We start from the raw sequence: 20,497 nt of genomic DNA on the forward strand, positions 1-20,497 counted from the left end.
GTTATTTTGCTATGGATTATCTGCAAAAGATGAGTGTGAATGATGGTGATGGAAGTGCAGCAATGCTCTCCAGAACAGGAGCCCAGTGTAGATAGTCTGCTGCCTAAACATTTATGCATGTTGTTGACAGCTGCTTAGTCATAATTTTCAGAGGTACTGTGGTTATTTAAAAAAAAAGAAAATTGAAATTCCAAGTAGTAAAAAGCAAAACTATAGATAAACCTTAATCCTTAAAAAAAAGGACCCCAGTGTTTTGGTTTTGTTTTTTTTATTAACAGTGTCCAGTTTACTGAATGACAATTCACTTTGAAAGGAAGTTTTCTGCTGGAAGCAAGAGACTGTTATGTTTGGGGTGGGGAAGAGGCAAACCAGAGAGCAGCAGCAGCCCAGTAGCTGTGCAATCCGATTTCTCCCCTAGCCACATGTTGTGGATCTTCCTGGCCCTGCTCAGCTCTGCAACCTCTGCTCACCTAATTGACACTGAGAGCCTTCCTGCAGGAGAGAGGGTTTCTTAGGAAAGTGGGTTTTTCAAGATCAGGTTGGCAAATACCACTCTTCATGCATTGTGCTTGGCTTTGTGTTCAGCATGTTTTCTGCTTAGAGCTTGTTTCCTCCCACTGTTTCAGCAGCACAGAAGCCTTTTAATGGCAGCTCACAGTGCTGTGGCAGTGGGAGGCACAGACTGGTGGGACTCTGGTATGACAGAGGCCTTTGGCTGACTGGCCTTCAGCACCATTTCCCCTCTGTGCCCTGTGTCTTGCTAAGAGATGGCTTCTTTGACGTGTTCTGAGTGCGTCGTGGAAAGAGCTCCGTGGGAGAAAACCAGGAAAAACCCAATAGCTGCAAGATTCCTGCTCCGTGTGTCATCTCCACCACGTGTTTGCGATTGAGCAAACATAATCTGTCTGGCAGATAACCCAGTGTGCCGTGCCTGCAAGGAAACAGGCCTCTCTTTGACCTATGACTGTATCTATGTGCAGAGTTAAGTGTATTTAGTTAGAGATCAGTCATGGATTTGTCACAGTTCCTCATCATGGAACAATCTCCTTTTCACTTGTGGTGTCGTCCAAAGAGACATGCCCGTCCTCTTCTTTCCCCCTTGACAGCTGTATCCTGCAGCAGGCAGAGAGCAAGCCAAAGATGTGCTGTCTGATCTCCCCAGCCACAGTCAGGCATGGTGGCAGCTCGGGGAAAGGAGCCACCACTCCCACAGCATCTCTTCCCACTATGTTGGAGCTGGGACAGTCAAGGCAAGGCAGCATGCAGAGTTCCCCCACCACTTGCTTCCAGCAAGTCCTCTGTGCTGCCCACACTTCTGCAAGAGAAATAATACCACATGTCCAAAACCAAAAGCTTTTCATACTGCAATTTGTTCTTTCCTGTGCCTGAGGCCTTTGTTAGCAAACAAGACGCCAGTCTTTGAGGGCAGAGACAATGGTGTGGTTCAGCTCACGCTGCGGAGGCGCGCTGGAAATGGCGCAACAGCTCAGTTGTCACCCTCTTCCCCCCTGCTCCGCCCCTTAATTTTTTCATTTGGGTTCAGTGACATTTATTAGTCTCTAAATGCCCAATTTCCCATACAGCACATCTGTTTTACAAAGAGACTATGTTAGGCAGAAATTCTGTGATCTGAAAACACAGATAATCCATATTCACCTTCCAGCCATCATAGCTTTACACTCAGTGACAACCAGCAATAATATTCTTAGCCACTGGCCTTCTCCTCTTTAGCTGCAGGCTAAGTTGATCGAGAGATGCTCTTTGAATGAGTTGACACCATGTGCAGCCAATTTTGTATTAGGAAAAAGAAAGCAGATAAAAGAAGAGCACTGGGTTGAGCCTGTGGTATCAGGAACTGATTGCAGCTGAGAATTTGTCATTGCTGAAGTTTGCATTGTATTTAGAGAAGGAAGTGGTTGTGAATGTGGTTCAGCTTGTCTGAGGTTTGTAGCACCATTTAGACACCAAATTTGTTGCGGCTTTGATAAAGCTCCTCCAGAGGATTCACTCACTGCTGGCCTTCTGTGCACATCCTGTGTCTGCACGAATCCCCCTGAACAACTGTCTAAACAGGCCCAAGCAAGGCAGATACCCAGGGGATAAATAAAATTCATATATGATAAACAGTAAATTCTGCTCTGCCTTAGTCATATGAGCTGGTTTGGCTGAGTTTTCTTCCCCAAACCTATTAAGTTTAATGCTTCTGTGCGAGCACTCAGAGTTTCCATTAAATACGTCTGTATGTCTGATCCCAGGATGACACTGTGATATTCCAAAAATAGTTTAATAAATTGAAATTCCAAGATGTATCATCATAAGCCTGTCACTTGAGTATCAAATCTGCCATGTTATGTAAAAAATATTGGTTATATAATGGGATTTTTATCAGTTTAGTGACATAAATGCAAATATTAGAGCATTATTAGGAAACCGACCTCTCTCTGACTTTGGATGTGTTATGCTGGAAGTTAGAGAAAAAGTAGCTTATTTATATGTGGGGGATTTAGGTTCTGTAGTTTCAAAGGTGTCTGACAACCCAGAGCTAGTTTGGGGGGGTTTTTTTCTGATAAATATAAATGCATTTTAAATGGTGTTGAGGAAGGAAACTGGAATGTGATAAGAAATTTGAGTGACTCCAAGGTTTCATTTGTGATGGCCCAAACTGATGCCATTGCTGCTGGCAAAAAGCAGTACTTTTTACCTCTTGAAACACAAGAAGAAGGAGCTGGGCAGCTATAGTCTGTCTTATCTGCTGGAAAGCAGATAAAGGTCCCGAGCTAGCAGAAACTGGGACTCATTACAAGAGGACATATGGAAGAGCAGCAGAGATTTCCTGCGGGCACAGCAATGTTCGTGCATGCACCACAGCCAGTTGTCACCAGTGGTCAGATAACAGTGCCAAGCCCCAGGGAAAGGCTGAATGGGCAGCAACTGCTCAGGGAGCAGAGGGTTTGTGTGGAAGTCCTCCCTTCTGGGGAGCAGAAGCTTTGAAGTATGGGAGTGTGTAAAAAGTGGTGTTGTGAGTTACCTGAAAAAGAAAGGAATTGAGTGTGCTATACATGGATGTAAGTGCATCCTTTTATGACTGAGAAGCTGATTTTGCAGGTTGCACAACCTCTTGAAAACCCTAATTAGGGTACTCTCTGAAATTGCACAGCCTGATGTCACTGACGGACAACCATCTGTCCCCATGGGCTTTCAAGTCAGCAGAGCATCACTTTTGCTAAACACAGGCAGTCTGTGTGGTGGAGTGGTTAGTAAGTGAATTAGATGAATCTTCTGACTTTTCAACCTGAGGTAAAAGCAGACTGAAAAAAATAGATGCAAGATCAGCTTCACAAGTTAATATTAGTGAATTAAATTCCACATATTTTCTGGGTTAGTTGAAGAGGAGCAGACTGTAAAAGGCTGATGTGGTCTTTAGTATCTCCAGTTCAAATAGGCAGTTTTCCCAGTAGCACTTGCAACTCCCCACTCTGCTCTGTTGCAGCACTTTGAGCATTAGGCACATCTTTAAACTTAAATCTCTCAATGCTCTGCTGAGCAGGTAACTCCTGTCCTCCTCTTAGGGATGGGAGATTGGAATACTTAGTAAAGTAGTAGAAGAGGGGAGCTGGAGGGAAGGAAACTGGTGGGGAGGGGGACACTGAATGTGTTTCTTAGCGAATGCTCAGTATCAGACCTCTGTGTCCTGCCTGTGGATCACATGTCCAGAGTAACACTGAAAACTGCTACTGGTCAGGTTCTCAATATCTCCTGCCCCTGGGCTTTAACCAGAAAACAGTTCCCCTCAAAATCTATAGATGCAGGTAACCAGAGCAAAAGACAACCACTCTTGCCACCCTGAAGACCCTTTTCCGCAACCAGGGCTGTGCATATGGGCCTCCTGCAGCCATGTGAAGCTCCCCCACTGACTTCATTCGAGCCCTTCATAGGGCTCCAGGGCTTCCATCCCCCTAGTCCCTGGCAGTGAGCTACCTCAGTGCTCCCAAGTCCACACTGACAAAATGCTTACTTTAAACCATGACATAAAAGTGCTGTTAATGCTTGGAGTGCTGCTGGATTTTTTCCCTTTGTACAGGATTTGAAAAGAAAATGGGGAAAAGAAAAAAAAAAAAAAAAAAAAAAAGAGAGAGGGAGAGAGAGAAAGATTTTTTTGCCCTGTAAGATTAAACAATCATCATGGTTTTAAGGACTTAATCTGCTGGCATGCAGACTGCTGGCTGGTAAGTCTCCGAGTCTGAGTGTAATTGGATGCAGCATCGGATTCGGTTGTGTGGGCTTTCCAGGGGCTTTTTGTTTTTAGTTTGTTCATTTTTTAACACACTGCAGAGTTGAAGAGCTCTGTCCCTGGAAGTGCCTCTGGGGGTGAAGCTGTAAAGCTGTGTGCCCCCCAGCCCGTATTTCGGCAGCACCTATCTGGAGACCCCCGCTCGGGGAGCACAGTGGGGGAGGCTGCTCAGTGTGTGAATTCGGGCTATTGTTCGAGGCACACATCTGCCTCAAGAAACTGCACGGCACAGGCCGTTACTTATTCAGATGCAGAAGCTCCTTCCGTCCCACAAGACGGCCCATTCAAGTCACATGCCAGAGGTCTCGGCAGAATGGGCTGCAGCTGCTTCAAATCTGCTGTCTAACATCAGAAGCAGTTGGACAAACTGTACCGTGCTGACTACAGTCAGGCTCCCCGGCGCCGAGGAAGACAGGGAAAAGATTTGGGATCCCAGCGCTATGTTCTCAGAGGACCTGTGGCTGGAAAATGAGAAAAACTGTGCTGTTGTTCACAAGTCGAAGCAAAGAAGGAAGCGCCAAGAGCTCCTGGCTGTGGCCCTGGGGGTGAAGGTGGGAGTCAAGGGGGCACTTTTGTGGCAACCTCTGAAACTCTTTGCCTATTCACAGATCACCTCCTTGGTCAGAAGAGCAGCCTTAACTCAGAACGACAACCACTTCAACTATGAAAAAGCACACAATTTTAAGGTAAGCAAAGCTCGCTATTATTTTCAGCTAAAAGAAATTATGTTGAGATGCTTCACATTTTATTTTTTATTGAGGTGAGGTTTGCATGCACCTATTTATACTAGCTCTAAGAAGAGCATTGAAAAATTAATTTTTCTTCCTATGTTTAGTTCCATTAACTGATTTCTTAGTATGCTGTTACATAGGCATTTCATCCAAATGATGATTTTCCTCCTCACTGAACTACTTGACTGACAATTTCTTCTTCACAGATTTGGTTTTCTTTTTTTATTCAGAAACAAAGTACTTCATATTTATTGTCTTTATCGTAAGTGTATATACTTTTAAATAAGAAAAAGGCCCCTTTTCAAAATCTAACTGTTATCAGAAGCCAGTAGGATTTTACCAGCAAACATTTTGGATCATTTCTGATTTCAGAAGAAGTTGAGAGAGCTCGGGTGCTTCTAACAATAAAGCAGAGCACAGTGGTGTGTATTGTCTCCCCGCTTTTGTTCCCCCACCGTATGCTAAGGAAATGTTCTTGGAGTCCCACTGAGCTATAGGATCTGAGCTTGTGTTTGCTTGTCAAACTAAAACAAATCACTGGGCAAACACGGGGACATTTAAATGGATCATGTCTCTGCTGTCTATACGTACAAAATCAGATTGTTAGGAATTTTTTTTCCCGAGTGCTGTCTCTGGCAGACTGCAGCAGGGAAGTGACTCAGCTTTAGAAACGGACCTTCCAGGCAGCTTGTATTAAAATGTTTTGCAAAAAGGACTGTGCTGGTCTCAGAGCATGCCAGCCAGTTACTGTAGCTAATGCCTTCAGATTGTGTTTTGATGCTTATCGGGATGAGCATCGAGAATAAGAGGCAGTAACAAGACAAGAAAGGAATGTATCTCAGCTTTGAAACATCAGTTTAGTTAATGCTCCTTGAGGGTGCTGATCTGGGTCACTGTCAGAATAGTTCAACTCATTAGCAGAACAAGAATTTTCTGATATTCATCTAGGACCTGTCAAAAAAGGAGAAGCACTGATCAAAATCATTTCACTTAGCAAAAAAGTTTCACTTCTTATTTTTCTACATACTCTGCTGTGCAGACACTGCTAATCTCTGCAGTGCCTCTGCTGTTGTTGGCAAATCAATAATTTAATATTGGTGAACAAAGCAAATAATGGCATCCCTTTTCTCATTCCCCTTCCTTGACCCAGTCTACAGAAAAGTCAATATTTATCATCTGATCAGCATTGAAGGAAATAGGGAAAACACTCTGTGTTTTCTTGCTTGATTAAGCCAACTTCCATTCTTTCTGAGTTTTGCCCTCATTATCATTTTAATATCAAAACTATTTTAGTTTAACTAGAAAATATTTTCTCATGACTGAGACTTCTTTCCACTTTGACCTATGCATTCTTTCCTCTTCAAAATTTCCCTTGTTTTGGCTTTGATTTATAATTGGACCTGTGCCCAGTTAACTTTGCGTTTGCACAATCTAGCTGTTGTATAGTTTCAGTTCCTTTCTGTTTCAAAAGAGTCATAGTTTAACTGGAAATCCACATGATTAAAATAGATATGTATTCAAAGAGTTGACAGCAGAAAATTGTTCTATCCTAGTAAAGGCAATAACAGACCCTAGGGAACAAACATTTTAAAAATAATTGTCCAGAAAGGTCAATCAAAAGTGTTACATTTGCTTAAGGGACAAATATGTTCACTGTGCAAATACGGTTGCTTGTCCAGTTGTTGAACAAGAAATGTGGATAGCATACTCAGAACAGAACATTTAAATTTAAAACATAGCTCAAGGCTAATCCCTTTAATATATTCCATATTCATTGCATAAAAGGCTTAAGAAAACACTTAAAAAAGAATGGCTTTATGGATCTTGGGGCAAGATGCTTGATGGCTTTTGACAGCACTCAGGCTATGATGATGTGGGGTTTATCTGAAGGACAATGCTATTTCGAAGACATTCAAAAAGTTTTCTTCCCTGTTTTTAGGTGAATACCAATGTGCATTATATCATTCATCTCAGTTTCTAGGGATAAAGGTTTTGTGTCACAGTGTCCCTCATAATCTTGTCACAGGCAATTCTTCTTGAACAAACAGGCACGCTTTAGCTTTTGTCCTTTACCCATGAAGGAGGTAAAAAATAAAAGACACATTTCTAGCAAAGGTGATGGGATTTTTGTATGTCTTATAGCAAAGATCTTACTTAATTACTTACTGCAAGAGAGAAGGAACTACTTACAAAAATCTTAACTACAAAAGGAAGAAATAGTCACAAGGCACAATTTCAGAGCAAGGATGGCTCTCCCTCCATCCTTGCCAAGCTACTACAAAAATTTTAAAAGCAGCATTGAAGTTTGGAGCATGAGGGCACCAGGCTTATGCTCTTCTGGGCATCCATGCTTTCTCGTTCAACCTCTCTTCCAAATTTCAAGACACTCAAGGCAAGTGGACAAAAAAAGATTTAGTATCCAGGCTGATTTGTTAAGCTGTGTTCATCTTGAGCACAACACGCAGTCACATGGATTTAGGTTTGGAGCTGGCGTCTGTCTGGCGGGACAACTTTGCATAAGCCAGTGTAGACATACCATAACTCAGCAAAGAGAATAAATCTCTGAAGCCCTGTTATAAAAACACAGAGGTATTTCTCTAGCTATGTGGGTGTCAGCCTAACTGGATCCCAAAGTCCCCTTGCATCTCATTCCAGTTCCGATCCAGCAGCCTCTTTTGGATGTGCTTTACCTGCCAGCTTCAGTGGGGTCCCAGCTGGTGGTGAGGTCAACCTCGTGTCTGAGGGCAGCAGCATGGAGTTTGAGGATGCTCCACACTTCTTGTTCTAGGCCAGGAATTCATGAGAGGGCATCTGTGCTGCTCTGAGTGGGCAAATACATCTGAATAATGTGCGTTTACCACAATACAGTGCCTGTTTGCCACCACAGCATGGGCAAATCGCTTCTGCAGGCAGGCTACTGGAGTAAAGGCAGCTGATTACAGACAAGTCAGGAGATCTACTGAGAGAAAGGGGGCTATGGGATAATTTTACCCTTGTGTTAAGCACTGCAGATAATACTGCTTCTGGGAGACAAAGGGTTTGGGGGAGACATTTTTTACAGACATCATGAAGATTATGTGCATTCATTTAAACAAAAATAACAGCAGAGTCAGCTTTTCTTCCTTGCAAATGGCTCATTATCAGCAGGAGTCCACAAAAGAGTCTAAATGTGTCTGTATTCAGGCAAAAGTCTGAAAAAAAACTTATTTTCTTGGAAAGCAAATAGAAAAGTCTTCAGACCCAGTCACATAAAACCAAAATTGTCTCAGAAACAACGCTGTATAACATCAATTAAAAAAAAAAAGGCATTTCAATTCAAGACAATTGTTTTTGTTCATTTCTGCAGTATTGCTCATGACATTATTTGTTTTGCCACTGTACTGCGTTCCTTAACTTTGGTCTCAGTTTCCCCCTCTGTGAAGATGACTCAGACACAAACTAGAAGTGAATAAGGTAGCACCTGCAGGGGGAATGCTGCCATTTGAAAGCAAGGGCACCGGGGGGGAGGGAGGGGGCAAAGGGCAAAGAGAACAGGAAGGCAACAAGAAGAGACACGCAGGGTAGTGTTGTGTGAGATTGTCCAGCAGAGAAGAGACAGTGAATGTAAGAAGCAACTTTTCATTGGAAGAAGATAAAAGACTGAACAAGAAAAGTACAGTGTATAGTCTGAAACGTCAGGGAGCTGGCTTATTTTAAGAAATAGTTCCCTGTAAATTACTTTTAAGAGTTTGAATTATGTGTCAACTGTAGCTCAGGCAGCTCAAGTCTATGCTGTGTGTACACAGAGAGAGGTCTACTGAGACTTCAGGATGGGGTAGGAACCAGCAATAAATAGTTCCAGATCATGGTTCCAAAAATCTATGCAAACAGTCTGTAATGATGTGGTTACAAAGGATGGGGCAAAAACTAAAACTCCATCTCAAAAATCTGAGACTTGCTGTTACCTCTCCCTGTGTGAAACAGAGATGAGGCCACTCTTGAAGGCAAAACTCCCATTTACCATTCAAAAATGTTGTGCTCCTAAGAACAGGCTTCCTCCGTTATTTCCTTAAAATTAATGACAAGCCATAAGAGACTTAGTCAAAACTGCATCTTAAGGGAGTTTTTGCACCTTCATCTAGAAACTTTTGAAGTTCTCCCTTTTTACACTTAATTTCCCCTTTTCAATTTGGCCAGAAACCACCAAGACTAGCTTTTCACAGAGTATTTCAGCTGGAGGCTTGCCATTTGAGCTAAAATGCGGATCCGTGAAAAATTGAAGTGAATGAATAAAGAGAACTCAAACTTTGAGGGCCACCAAGCTGAATGGAAAAAGGGAAGGATGCGCTGTCAGCACTTCTCAATTGGAGCCCTCAGTCAGCATTGATGACTTTACAATTAATGGCAGAAAAGATCAAGGAATAATCAGCTACCATTTTCAAAATAAGCCTCAGCCAGATCAGTTGAAATAAGCTTTATGCAAAGTGAGCAAGTAGGCCCCAAATATCCTAGCAACTGCAATGGACTTTATTTGTGAAATGGTGCATTTTTAAAAGTCCTGGCTGAGCTCTTACAACCCCTTCTCACAAGGTTAGTCTTTGTAAACTGCTGCAAAGCAGAAGACACAGCTAGTTATCTTCCCACAGCAGATGATTTTCACCCACAATTAAGTGCAGGTGCAGACCTACTAATTAGGTGGCTTTTAGTCTATAAATTATAAAGATGCAGGCATAATTAGTTTTATCTGTAGTTTTATATCCATTGAAGGTCACATAGTGCATATGACTGAAACTCAGGTCATCAGCTGTTGTGTACAGCCATTTACCCCCACAAAAAGCTGTGTCTGAAATTCATCCTATCCACTCTTCAAAATAAAATGAAATGAAATGAGAAAGAAATGTCTATTAATATATCTATCTCAAACTTTATTGCAAAGTCTTATTTCACAGAGACAGATGTTTTTTTCTGAGAGGTAGAAAACCATCTCAAAAACAGTCAAGCATTCCAGTTTTGACCTTTCACTGTCAAAAGGGAGGAAGAACTACTATTGCTTTAAGTTTATTAACACAATTATTTGAATGTGAGTAGTTGATCTGGAGCCATTTGCAGTCAGGCTCACATTTTGATCTCAAAATCAGGAAGAGAAGTCTGTATTAAAAGCACAGTACTTCATCTTTCTGTATTAAAAGCACAATACTTCATCTTTCTGGACTCAAGAGTACAGGCTTGTGTTGGTGTGATCCTGCAGACAAATGGGGCAAAAACATTAGCATGCGAAATGCTTGGCCTAAAACTTTACAGTTTATATGAAAAGGCCAATGACTGTTTTTTCACTCTATGAAAAGCAAAGAGCAGCTTTTCCCATCGCAGGGGTGGAAGTGGCCTTTCAGCCATCCACCCGACGGGTAAACAAGAGCAGAGAGAAGGAAAGGATGCATTTGCAGCCAGAGTGTGCATGATTTATGTTTTGTTAAGCTCAATTAAGTCTCTGGCCAGAACTAGCTCATACCATGCCCATTCACAGGGGCATAGACCTCACTATTTACTCTTCATTTCAATGGAAATTAAATGCTTACTTTACCAGAATACACATCTTAAATAAAAAGATCTTCTGCTGTAGCCTTTGGAAAAGCAGTGGCGGAAGCAGTAGTGGTGTGCAAAACGTGGCTGGGGAGACGTGGGCTCTGTCAGCACACAAATAATTTTATTCTTCTTTATTTACTTGTGTGTGGACTGTGGCAAAATGAAGTTTGATCTGCTGAAAAAGGAGTCTATTGACATCTTTTCCCCTATGTGAGTTCAAATTACTTACTAGACTGGGGAAGGATGCTTTTATCTACAGTTCCTTGGATTAATAATTTTACTTTTTATCTCCTGGTTTCCCCCTCACTTTGCTGTAGCTAGAATGTCAGCAGGCAAAAATTATTTGTTTTCAGTGTCATCCACAGCCTGGTTCTCTGCTATGTTAAGCCTATTGAAAGATAAATTTCAAGATCAAAGCAAATTTCTGTTCCCATGGTTTATTTCATCTAGACATTGGAAGGATGTGGGCACTATGTGCTAAAGATTTACTCCTACTGAGTCTTCTGTTGTTTATCCATTTCAGTTGCTCCATCTGTCAGACCATCTGCCTCCCAGTGACCCCATTTCTTTCCCCCACCCCCATTTGTGTTACAGGTCCATACGTTTCGAGGTCCGCACTGGTGTGAATACTGCGCCAACTTCATGTGGGGTCTCATCGCTCAGGGAGTGAGGTGTTCAGGTAGCACTTCAGCACTTCAGCATTTTCTGTCATTCTCTCAGACATCTGTCTCACCCCAGCCTGCACTCCCTGCAGGAGTGGAGGGCTGGGATTTCTTTAAAAGAACAAAGCAGGAACTAACTCCCATAGAAGTTAGAGCATTTTCATTTTCCTCGTTAGCTGGTTTGGAAATGAAGCAATCAGCCCTTGGTGGCTGAGTTACATCCTCTACTAGTACCTTGATCCTGCCTGTGCCTGTGCCTGCTGTATACATTCAAACTCATTCTTTGTGTTTAAGTTATCCCTGATGTCTTTATGTCTTAGTATGCAAGCACTGGAAGCACTGGAAATGGCAAATCCAGCAAATCCAGCCAGCAACGAGGCTTCCTAACTCCTCTTTTTGCTACCAATTGCTGGGAAGTGCCCTTGTCTTCAAAAAAGACTGCCACCTGTTTCCCATAAAAATACCATGCATTGCTGCAAGCCTGAAGTACCCCACCTCAAGATAAAAACAAAAAATATGACCTTCATTTTCCAAGAAGGATTGGTTTTCTGGTGCCTGTATTGGCATTTTAATAGTGCCTTAATTATTTTAAATTAATTTGTCCTTTTGCGGAAAAAATTATCTTGCTAAAACGCAATAATCATCACATCATGTGCTTTTGGATTCAGCAAATGAATTAGTATTTGGTGCATTAGAAATGGATTTTTGTAACTTCTTTTTCCAGATATGAAACCACTTAAAAAAATTGTTTGTCTTACTTCTCCCTGCCCTGACCTCCAGGCATTCCTGATCTCAGACTCACCAAACACATCCAACCCTGACATCTGCCTTTCATAGACAGAGGAGGTGGTTGTTACCTAAAATTAATTTAGACCACAGTTTGAAGGATCAAAATAGCTTTCACAAATGTACAGTTTAATAAGTGCAGTCTCAGCTACTGCTACATCTTGTCCGTCTGTAGGTGCATACTGATAACACAAAGACTATGAGAAGGACATTAAAAAAGAGGAATAGTAGTTTGCTTTTCAGCTATTTGATCTTAAACACAAGTGTTCAGAACCTGACCTCACTAAGGCACAGCACTGTATTTGTTCACATACATAAAATATTAAACTTATGAAAAGGCATATTTATTTAATATGAAACATAATACTCTCCCTCATAAAATCACCAGCATTTAATTCTAAGTAGACATATGCATTTAAATCTAACTTCACATGCCTGGAGAACAGCACTGAACACAATGCAGGCAGGATCCTAACTGCAGCTTCTCACATTTATTTAGATTTCACAAAGGATGTATTATGCAGTAATAACTGTATGGAGAAACACACAAAAACCTACCCAATTTCATTATATATTTAGATGTGCTTATGATTTTGCTTGATTAATGTTTTATGGAGTATAATATTGAAACACACTGCAAATATTAGTCCTGTTTACATTTTTAATAGCTTAATGTTAAATTATCTCAAAGGGTCGTCAGTAATGAGCATGACTGGGAAGGCATTAAAACAGGAATCAGAGTTATATAAGATAATGCAACTCACAGTGGTGGTGTCTGCTTTACTGAAGCTTAAAAAATTATTTGGTTGAATACTTGAATCTGTTAGAAAAATTCTATTTGTGGAGGTGAAGCAGTGATGGTTTAGCAGAAACCCACCTGTGCAACTGAGGGCAGTATTTGGCTCTGGAGTAAGACAGCCAGAACTATTTGTAAAATTAATCCCTTTTGTACATCATGCCTTTCACAGCATTTTATATGCCTAAGCTGACCTACAGGCTAAGCCACAAGGGACACTTAGTCACCAGTGAAGTGATGGGCCTGGTATGGGGAGTCTGCTGATGTGGCAGAGCGAGCCAAAATGTGACACTGCAGCAACGTGGAAAAGAGAGTGAGGCATGCTGGCTCACAGCACTGTCCCAGTTGGAGTGCTCAGGTGAATCTTAGGTTCTCTGACCATGATCAGTGCTAAGCCACACGACAGCCAGCAGAAGACAGTCACTACTGTGCCAATTTTATTTATGGCTAATCTAAAATACCCAGAAGTTAAGTCTCACATGTTTAAATGCAACACCTTATATGTCCAGTAATGAACTGATCCAGACTGCACCAGCAGTCTCCTTCAGCTCAGAGGAGTATAAGGGAAATCCAGAGTTTTTAAAGCTTTTTGACAACCCTGTTAGGGTTTACTTTTACCACTGTGAGATTTTTACACATTCGCATGCTCATCCCTCTCACCTCCACACCATTCTATCTTTCCTGACTGCTGGGGAAATTGTGCCCCTTGCTCAATGTGGACCAGGGAGATAAATTGTTAGACAAAACCTATCAGCCCCATTATTAATTAATTAATGAGTTAACCTGGCTAACTCTGCTTGCAGACTGCGGGTTGAACGTACACAAGCAGTGCTCCAAGTACGTGCCCAACGACTGCCAGCCAGACCTGAAGAGGATAAAGAGAGTCTACTGCTGCGATCTCACCACACTGGTGAAGGCCCACAACACCCAGAGGCCCATGGTGGTGGATTCCTGCATCCGGGAGATCGAAGCAAGAGGTTTGTGTGCTGGGGAGGGCAGCAGACACAGCAAGATGAGGAGGACTTGAGTTACCTCCTAAGCTGGAACATGGTGCTGTGCTCATGCATGCTGAGAACAGGATGAGAAAAGGGGTTTTTTAGTGTAGGTGATGCATTGCTTTGCATTAGCTAGTGAAATTAAGTCGTGGCATTCCTTAATGTAATTCCCTGAAATGCTTTCTGAAAACATGTCAAAACATGTATTATGTTACACTTCTGAAAGGGGTGAACTTTAAAGTGAACTTTTAAGTTCATGTTTATGTGTCTTTTTTCATTACTTTATTTTAACATACCTAGGGACACATCCAATTCCAGAGTAATCAGTTTAAATCAAATCCACTTTTAATAACCTTTACAGACATTATGGGCAGGAGAGCACAAGTGACTGGAAGTGACTCAGACAAGTGAGGTCAGGGGCTATGGTGTTTTGTGCTAGGACAGAAACTGTGTGAGGTTTCTCATGATGCTCTGTGGCACAGGCAGCATGTCACAGTCAAAACTCAAACTTGTGACAGGTTTTTGGTAAACAGGTGTGTGCCAGATTGAAGGAAAAATCTTCGGTAATCATATATCCCCTCTGTAATATTCATGGGGTTTTTTTCCTTCAGATAGCAAATGTGTGTGTTGTGCTGCCCAATAAGCCAAATTTTCCTGTTAGTTACAGCTTCAACACAGGAATCTAATGTTGAATTCATGACATCCCAGTAATCTGCATAGCAACACACTGATACTAGCCATAGGGATTTCAAACCCACGCATCATCTACTGAATTGACTCAAAGACTTACTAGTAAATCCCTTGCACTGCTCTGTAAAGCTCTAGCAGGATTATATCATCATTGCAGGGACAAATGGAAAGAATAGTATGAACTAAGACAGAAGAGCTTTACTCTGATGATACAGCAGGAAGCTACATTGCATTTGAGATCTAATCACTTACTTGTACATTTATTGATTGAGATAAAATCTGCTGCCTGTTCTCTGTTTTTTCAACATCTATATATTTCTTTCCTTAATTGCCATGGAACTATTAAAGATTCTGATTTTGTTCTTAAGAAGACAAAGAATATTGGAACTTATAAGTAGGTTAGCAAAGTGCATAGTTACAATAAGGAATGTGGGGATTGAAATGAATAATGTGTGTGTAACTTGGCACGCTCTGCTGAGCTGCCCTGGATTTCATGTTGGTGTGGAACAACAGGGGGATAGTTGTGCAAGTGAGTAGATCTCTTGTGGTGAAGGAACTGTAGAGGAGATGAACTGATGTGGGGAAGAACTGTATCCATCACATCCATCAGCTGTGTATAAATAAAAGCTGACAGCAAAACAGGAACGAATTGTGCTCACAGGGTAAGGCAGTCTTTTACTTGCATTGCTATTGTATCATTAGGCAACTGATAAAAGGGAGACCTCTAAAGCTTTATTAATTATAGCCAAATCCAGGAAAATCTCCTACATAAAATGAATAAATCGTAATAACATCATAGGCCTCACCATTAGCAAATTGCAGTATTTTCTCTAACATAATCAAATCAACTATATACCTAACAAAATCAGGAAGTAAAAATTCTAAAATGCTTTAATCCTTTAAAAAAAATCTACATCTTGATCTTTCCTCAACTGCTCTGGAGTTTCACATTACAAATACATTTTGCTTCACTTAGTAAGTCTGTTGTTCTTTGCTTCATTGTTCTTAAGCCTAAATATCTGTTGTTTACTGAAGCTAAGTTAACAAGAACTTCTTGTTTCAGGTTTAAAGTCCGAGGGCCTCTATAGAGTTTCGGGCTTCACTGAGCACATTGAAGATGTGAAAATGGCCTTTGATCGAGGTACACCACTTTTTAATCTTGTACAGTTTTAATCTAAGCTTTCAGTTCTAGGACATTTCAGATCTTTCACGTTTATATATGTACCATGGTAATAAAACTGACATAAAAGCAGAAGTACAAAAAGTAACATGTCTTTTTTGAGTTTAAAGTGATCTGTAGTCCTTTTCATAAGAAGAAATTATGTTTCATAGTTGGAAGGAATAATTAAACATGAAGTATTGGTGTGTAGAAACTTAAGCCAGGGGACTGGATTATTGCTCAACCTAGCAGCACAGCCTAGGGTCCTAGTTCAAGTGTGAGCATAGATGGTACCAGGGGAAAGTTGTTAGTCCTGTCTTTAATAGACTCAGCGCTTTACAATACAATAATCTATTTACAAGTTTAAGAACTAGGAACTCCAACTGAGAAGTCCTTCTGCATGTAGCCTTGTAGAAAGCACTGCACCACTGTGCATGTGATTGCATGTGCACAACAGATGAGAGGGGCATTGAGGAGATCAGTTGTACAGCATATTGAAAAAATAACAATTAAAACACTGTCTGATTACCTTCCTCATAGCCCTTCTGAACTGATTGAGCTGATTATGTTGGTTCTGGTTGTGTACACGGTCTTTGCACACAGGACTAACTTTAAGTGTGTATGTAAGTGACCACAGGGTAGGGCCTCCAATCAACAGAAAATACCTTTGCAAGTACATTTGAGAAGTTAATGAATATTCCTCTCATTTCCCATAAATAGTGGTTTCCTTCCTACTTAAGTTTTTCAGGTGTTGCCTCTGCCATGGTAGGGAATAGGGTCAGACGCAGCCCTGTGATCACAAGTCCATGGGTGTGAGGCAGGTCCAGGACAAGCCAGAGAGTCAGCTTGTGGGTCAGGGTAGTGACCAGAAGGGTGAATGGCCCCACAGCAGCATGCTGCAGCTGGAGACAGATATGCTGTCATTCAGGCAGGGATTGAGGGCCCTGGGGGCCCATGGGCAGGAAATGTGGGGGCTCCAGAGGAGGCTACACAGGCCAGCAAGGTCTGTGGTTGGCACATCTTACACTTGCTGTGTCTGAATATTTATTGTTTGGAGGCAATTTGTCATGCCTCCAAACAATAAATATTTGTTTGACTCCTCCATAAAGAAAGTCCAGCTAGGAATTTCCAAATCCTGAAATATCCTTTAAAAAATAATACATATTTTAAAATATGTTGGATGCTGCGGTTGTGAACATATACATGCACACACATAGCTCAGCCATTTTTTGGGCAGAGAGATGCACAGTAGTGATATGACTGCTATCATGGCAAAATGGTTTTCCAGATGTGCCACATGAAGTAATGATCCTGGGAGGCTCACAGTCCTCACAGGTCCCATTCTGCTCCCTGCAGGTAGATCTGGCCTGGCAAACCCTTTTTTTCTGTCTTTTAATTCTCCTCTAAGTGTACCAACCTGGATGAAACCCAGAAGGAGAGGCACAGGTTGTAGAGGGAAGAGTTGAAAGAAAGATTTAAATTTATGTCTGAGCATGACTTCAACACTGCTGCAGCTGTAGTTCCTTTGCAAATGCTTTGAACCACTGGAGCCACTTCGGTTTATTGCCTGTTTATTAAATATACTCCTGGCATAATTGACGGCAATACACATTTGGATTAGATCCACAGCAAGAAAGAAAGTGTGATTTACAAAAGCAGCAGCACCTAGAAACAGGAAGAGGAAGGTGACTAGCAGTATTGGATTTCCAAAGGAAAGAAAGCATGGATAAACATGAAGGCAAAGAAAGCAAGAACAGAGTTTGTATACAAACTCTGGGGGGAAGACGATTGGGCAGAAATTGACCAAAATCTGTGTCTTCAATTTTTTAAGTTTCATGAGGGGAAAGGGCTAGGAAAGTGTTGCCATGAATAAAAAGGCATGAATAAAAGCAGGAGAATAAAGAACATAAACCTGTTACAGGCTACATGACTAGAGTATTGCGGAGACCAGAAGCTAACAACTTTCAACACTTTCTTGTTTTGAAAACGTTTTCTCCCTGAACTGGGGTGGAAAAGCAGGAAGAGTTGAGAGTTTTTACAGGAAAGAATTTAAAGAAAAACAAAATACGTTTTTATTGTTCTGACCTGTGGGCTGTGCAGCTTGAAGGTGGTTGTCAGCTGGCAGAAGTTTGAATTGACAAGACACTTCCAAACTGAGAGCTCAGGGCTTGTTTCCCTGTCATATCCTTACAGAGACAGGGATGCCACACTCTCTTTTGCATCTCAGCCCCATAGGTAGGAACACACTGCTTTTCTGTTCCCCTGTTAACTCTTCTAGTACTAGAAGCCAGAGCAGCATGGAGTGAACTATCCCATGAATGAGGATTATCCCAGTTCTCTACCTTAGGTGAAAGAGCTGGGAGAGAAAGGATCTAAGTGCCAGGTGGCATGTCTTGCCATCAACACCACCAGGAAGTTTTCTGTTCAAATTTAATTTTCTGCCCAGAAAGTGAAGTTTGTGACAGTTTTTGTATTTCCACATTTACTACAGGAGGTTAGCATCTTTTTAAAAAAGAAAAACAGTAAATTACAGGAAAACTAAAATTACAGGAACTTTTTTGCTGTGGGGGAAGGATAGTCAACAGAGATGCTTAGAGCAGGGGTATGAACCAGAAAAGAGGACTCTTTAATCTAATTGATAGTCTTGGCACACTACTGGAGGATGTACACTGGCCAGGAATAAATTTCATTTAACAATTTAAGGACCATTTTTTAACCATCTGAAAGCAAGGCTTTGAAACAACCTTCTAATAAGAGCAGGGATAAAAAGCATTAGCTAGTTTTATAAATGGAAGTTGCAGGGTTTACGAGAAGGTACCTGCAGTGGCAGAACACTGCACTTCAGCATTCCAGAGGTCCCTCCCTGCCCATCACTTCTGAGTCAGTCCCCAGGCACCTGAATAAAATTCCAGGACACTTTTGCATCTCCAGAAATACAGCGTTTAATAAAAGGGTTTGAAAACAGACAGGCAAAGAGTCCTCCCATTTTAATGGGACAGGATGCGTCCTTCTGATAATGCCATCAAGTGTTCTGGTTCCCAGCTCCTCACCAAGCCACAGGAGCCAGAAGACAGCAGGATACAGTAGGATGAGGCATGGGAGCTGACTTGGCTGTGGGGGACCTCTCCTGCTGATCTCATATGCAGCTGAAGGGGTGCAATGAAGGGCAGCCAGCCCTCCCTCTGACTAATTCTGCCTTGACAAAGAGGCAGTCACTTGGTGCTTCCAAAGAATTACAGCAAGAGCAGAAAAAAGTCACCATCTCCGGAAGAGAATAGCATCCCACATAATAGTACTTGGGCCAAAAGTAGCTGTGATAGTTGGTTTTAAAAAAGGGTGAAGTTGGTCCTCATCTGATTTAAACTGCCTTCCAAAGCCCAAGCAGTGTAAATACCCCTACTGTAAATTAGCATTATGCTCTCTGAGGCATTGACAATGTTCCATTTTAGTGATTTTTGTAATGAGAAGGAGGGGAATAATGTGGATTTATTTAATCTGGTGAATGTTGGTGCTGTAGAATGACAGTTGCTCTCTGTCAGCATTGTTGAGCTGTGGCGTTGTGGCACCCAGAGAACACCCATTGTGCATTTTATCCACAGAGCTGCCATTGTCACCACCGCATTCTGTCCCCCCACTTGTTTGTATGACTGGCTGGTACAATACACTTTCTAAAAATATTATGCTGTTAAATATTGCATGAGTACTTAGAGGCATCCTAATTCATACTCTTTTGCCAGTGTAGCTGAAAACCTGTCAAATGCCAAATCCAAGAAAAAGCAAAAAGAAGCATGCTAGCATGGTAGAAGTTGTGCAATTAAAAAAAAAAAAAAAGTTTAGGAGAAATGAACTTAAATAAAACCTAATTCAATATTCAGAGGTCATGGGTGAGGCTTTAAGAATGTAATACTTATTCTATTTCATTCTGTAATGAGCTGTTTATGATTTCTGTGGCATCCAAAGTCAGCTGAAACCTTTAAGGAAAAGAATAAAAACTTTACTTTTCTCGAGATACTCAAATTTCAACATAATGTAACAAAATACATTGAGAGTCAAACTAACAAAGAAAGAGAAATTATGGGGTTTGTGTAGAATTAGGTTTGTAAAGCCAGAATTGACTACGTGTTTGTAATCCAAAATACATAAAGAATCACAAAATTATATTAACATATGGATGCTGCAATGATAGTGAAAATACCAACTACAATCCAAAAAAGTTCCTGTATTGAAGAGGGAAAAAAATTATTGTTGCAATGCAGAAGGTACCATGTAAACCACGTGTAATTCATATATGTATACACACACCAATCTCTACATATCTGCTGCAAAAATGTGCAGGGTATATTACAGCAGATGTATTTCTGGGCTCACTTTTAAATAAACTTCAGTGCATTTCCAATGGATGTGTATTTATCTCTGAAGAGAAGAGTAAAATCTTTGACTCAGGAATTCATAATTTTTCCTACAGTAAGCACATATGTAAATAAGAGGTATGTTTGAAGTACATTGTAGTTTGAAGTACCTCAAGCTGAAGTGCCCTTTTAAGGAAAAGGGCTGCTTTGTAAAACTACTAAATAAATAACACTTCCATTTAGTGTACTGGTGACCTGGATAATACATGTAAGCTTGTGCTTTGCTATATCTGTTCTGATGCAGCTGCTGGCTCCTTGGAGGTATCTGTTTTCAGTGGAGCATTTTGAGTGTCCATCAATTAAATAGAGCTCTCCACACAAAGCTTTACAAGACTAATGCTACTGTGCCTGGAATGTGTGGATTAAACAAAAGATTGGGGCAGTGTAAACATCCTCCTAGGGCTTATTGATGCTGT

The 20,497-nt window shown here is 41.2% G+C and overlaps 1 protein-coding gene across 1 annotated transcript in view; it reads left to right on the forward strand.

Annotated features, from left to right (window-relative positions):
• CHN2 (chimerin 2) overlaps positions 1–20,497 on the forward strand; it is a 158,779-nt gene that overhangs the window by 130,080 nt on the left and 8,202 nt on the right. Inside the window, exons 7-10 of the mRNA XM_083880746.1 lie at positions 4,900–4,977; positions 11,179–11,263; positions 13,632–13,805; positions 15,577–15,654. Coding sequence (XP_083736872.1) covers positions 4,900–4,977; positions 11,179–11,263; positions 13,632–13,805; positions 15,577–15,654 — 415 coding nt within the window. The remainder of the gene's footprint in view (positions 1–4,899; positions 4,978–11,178; positions 11,264–13,631; positions 13,806–15,576; positions 15,655–20,497) is intronic.

Source organism: Zosterops lateralis (assembly GCF_965231275.1).
Source record: "Zosterops lateralis genome assembly, chromosome: 1".
Taxonomy (NCBI): domain Eukaryota; kingdom Metazoa; phylum Chordata; class Aves; order Passeriformes; family Zosteropidae; genus Zosterops; species Zosterops lateralis.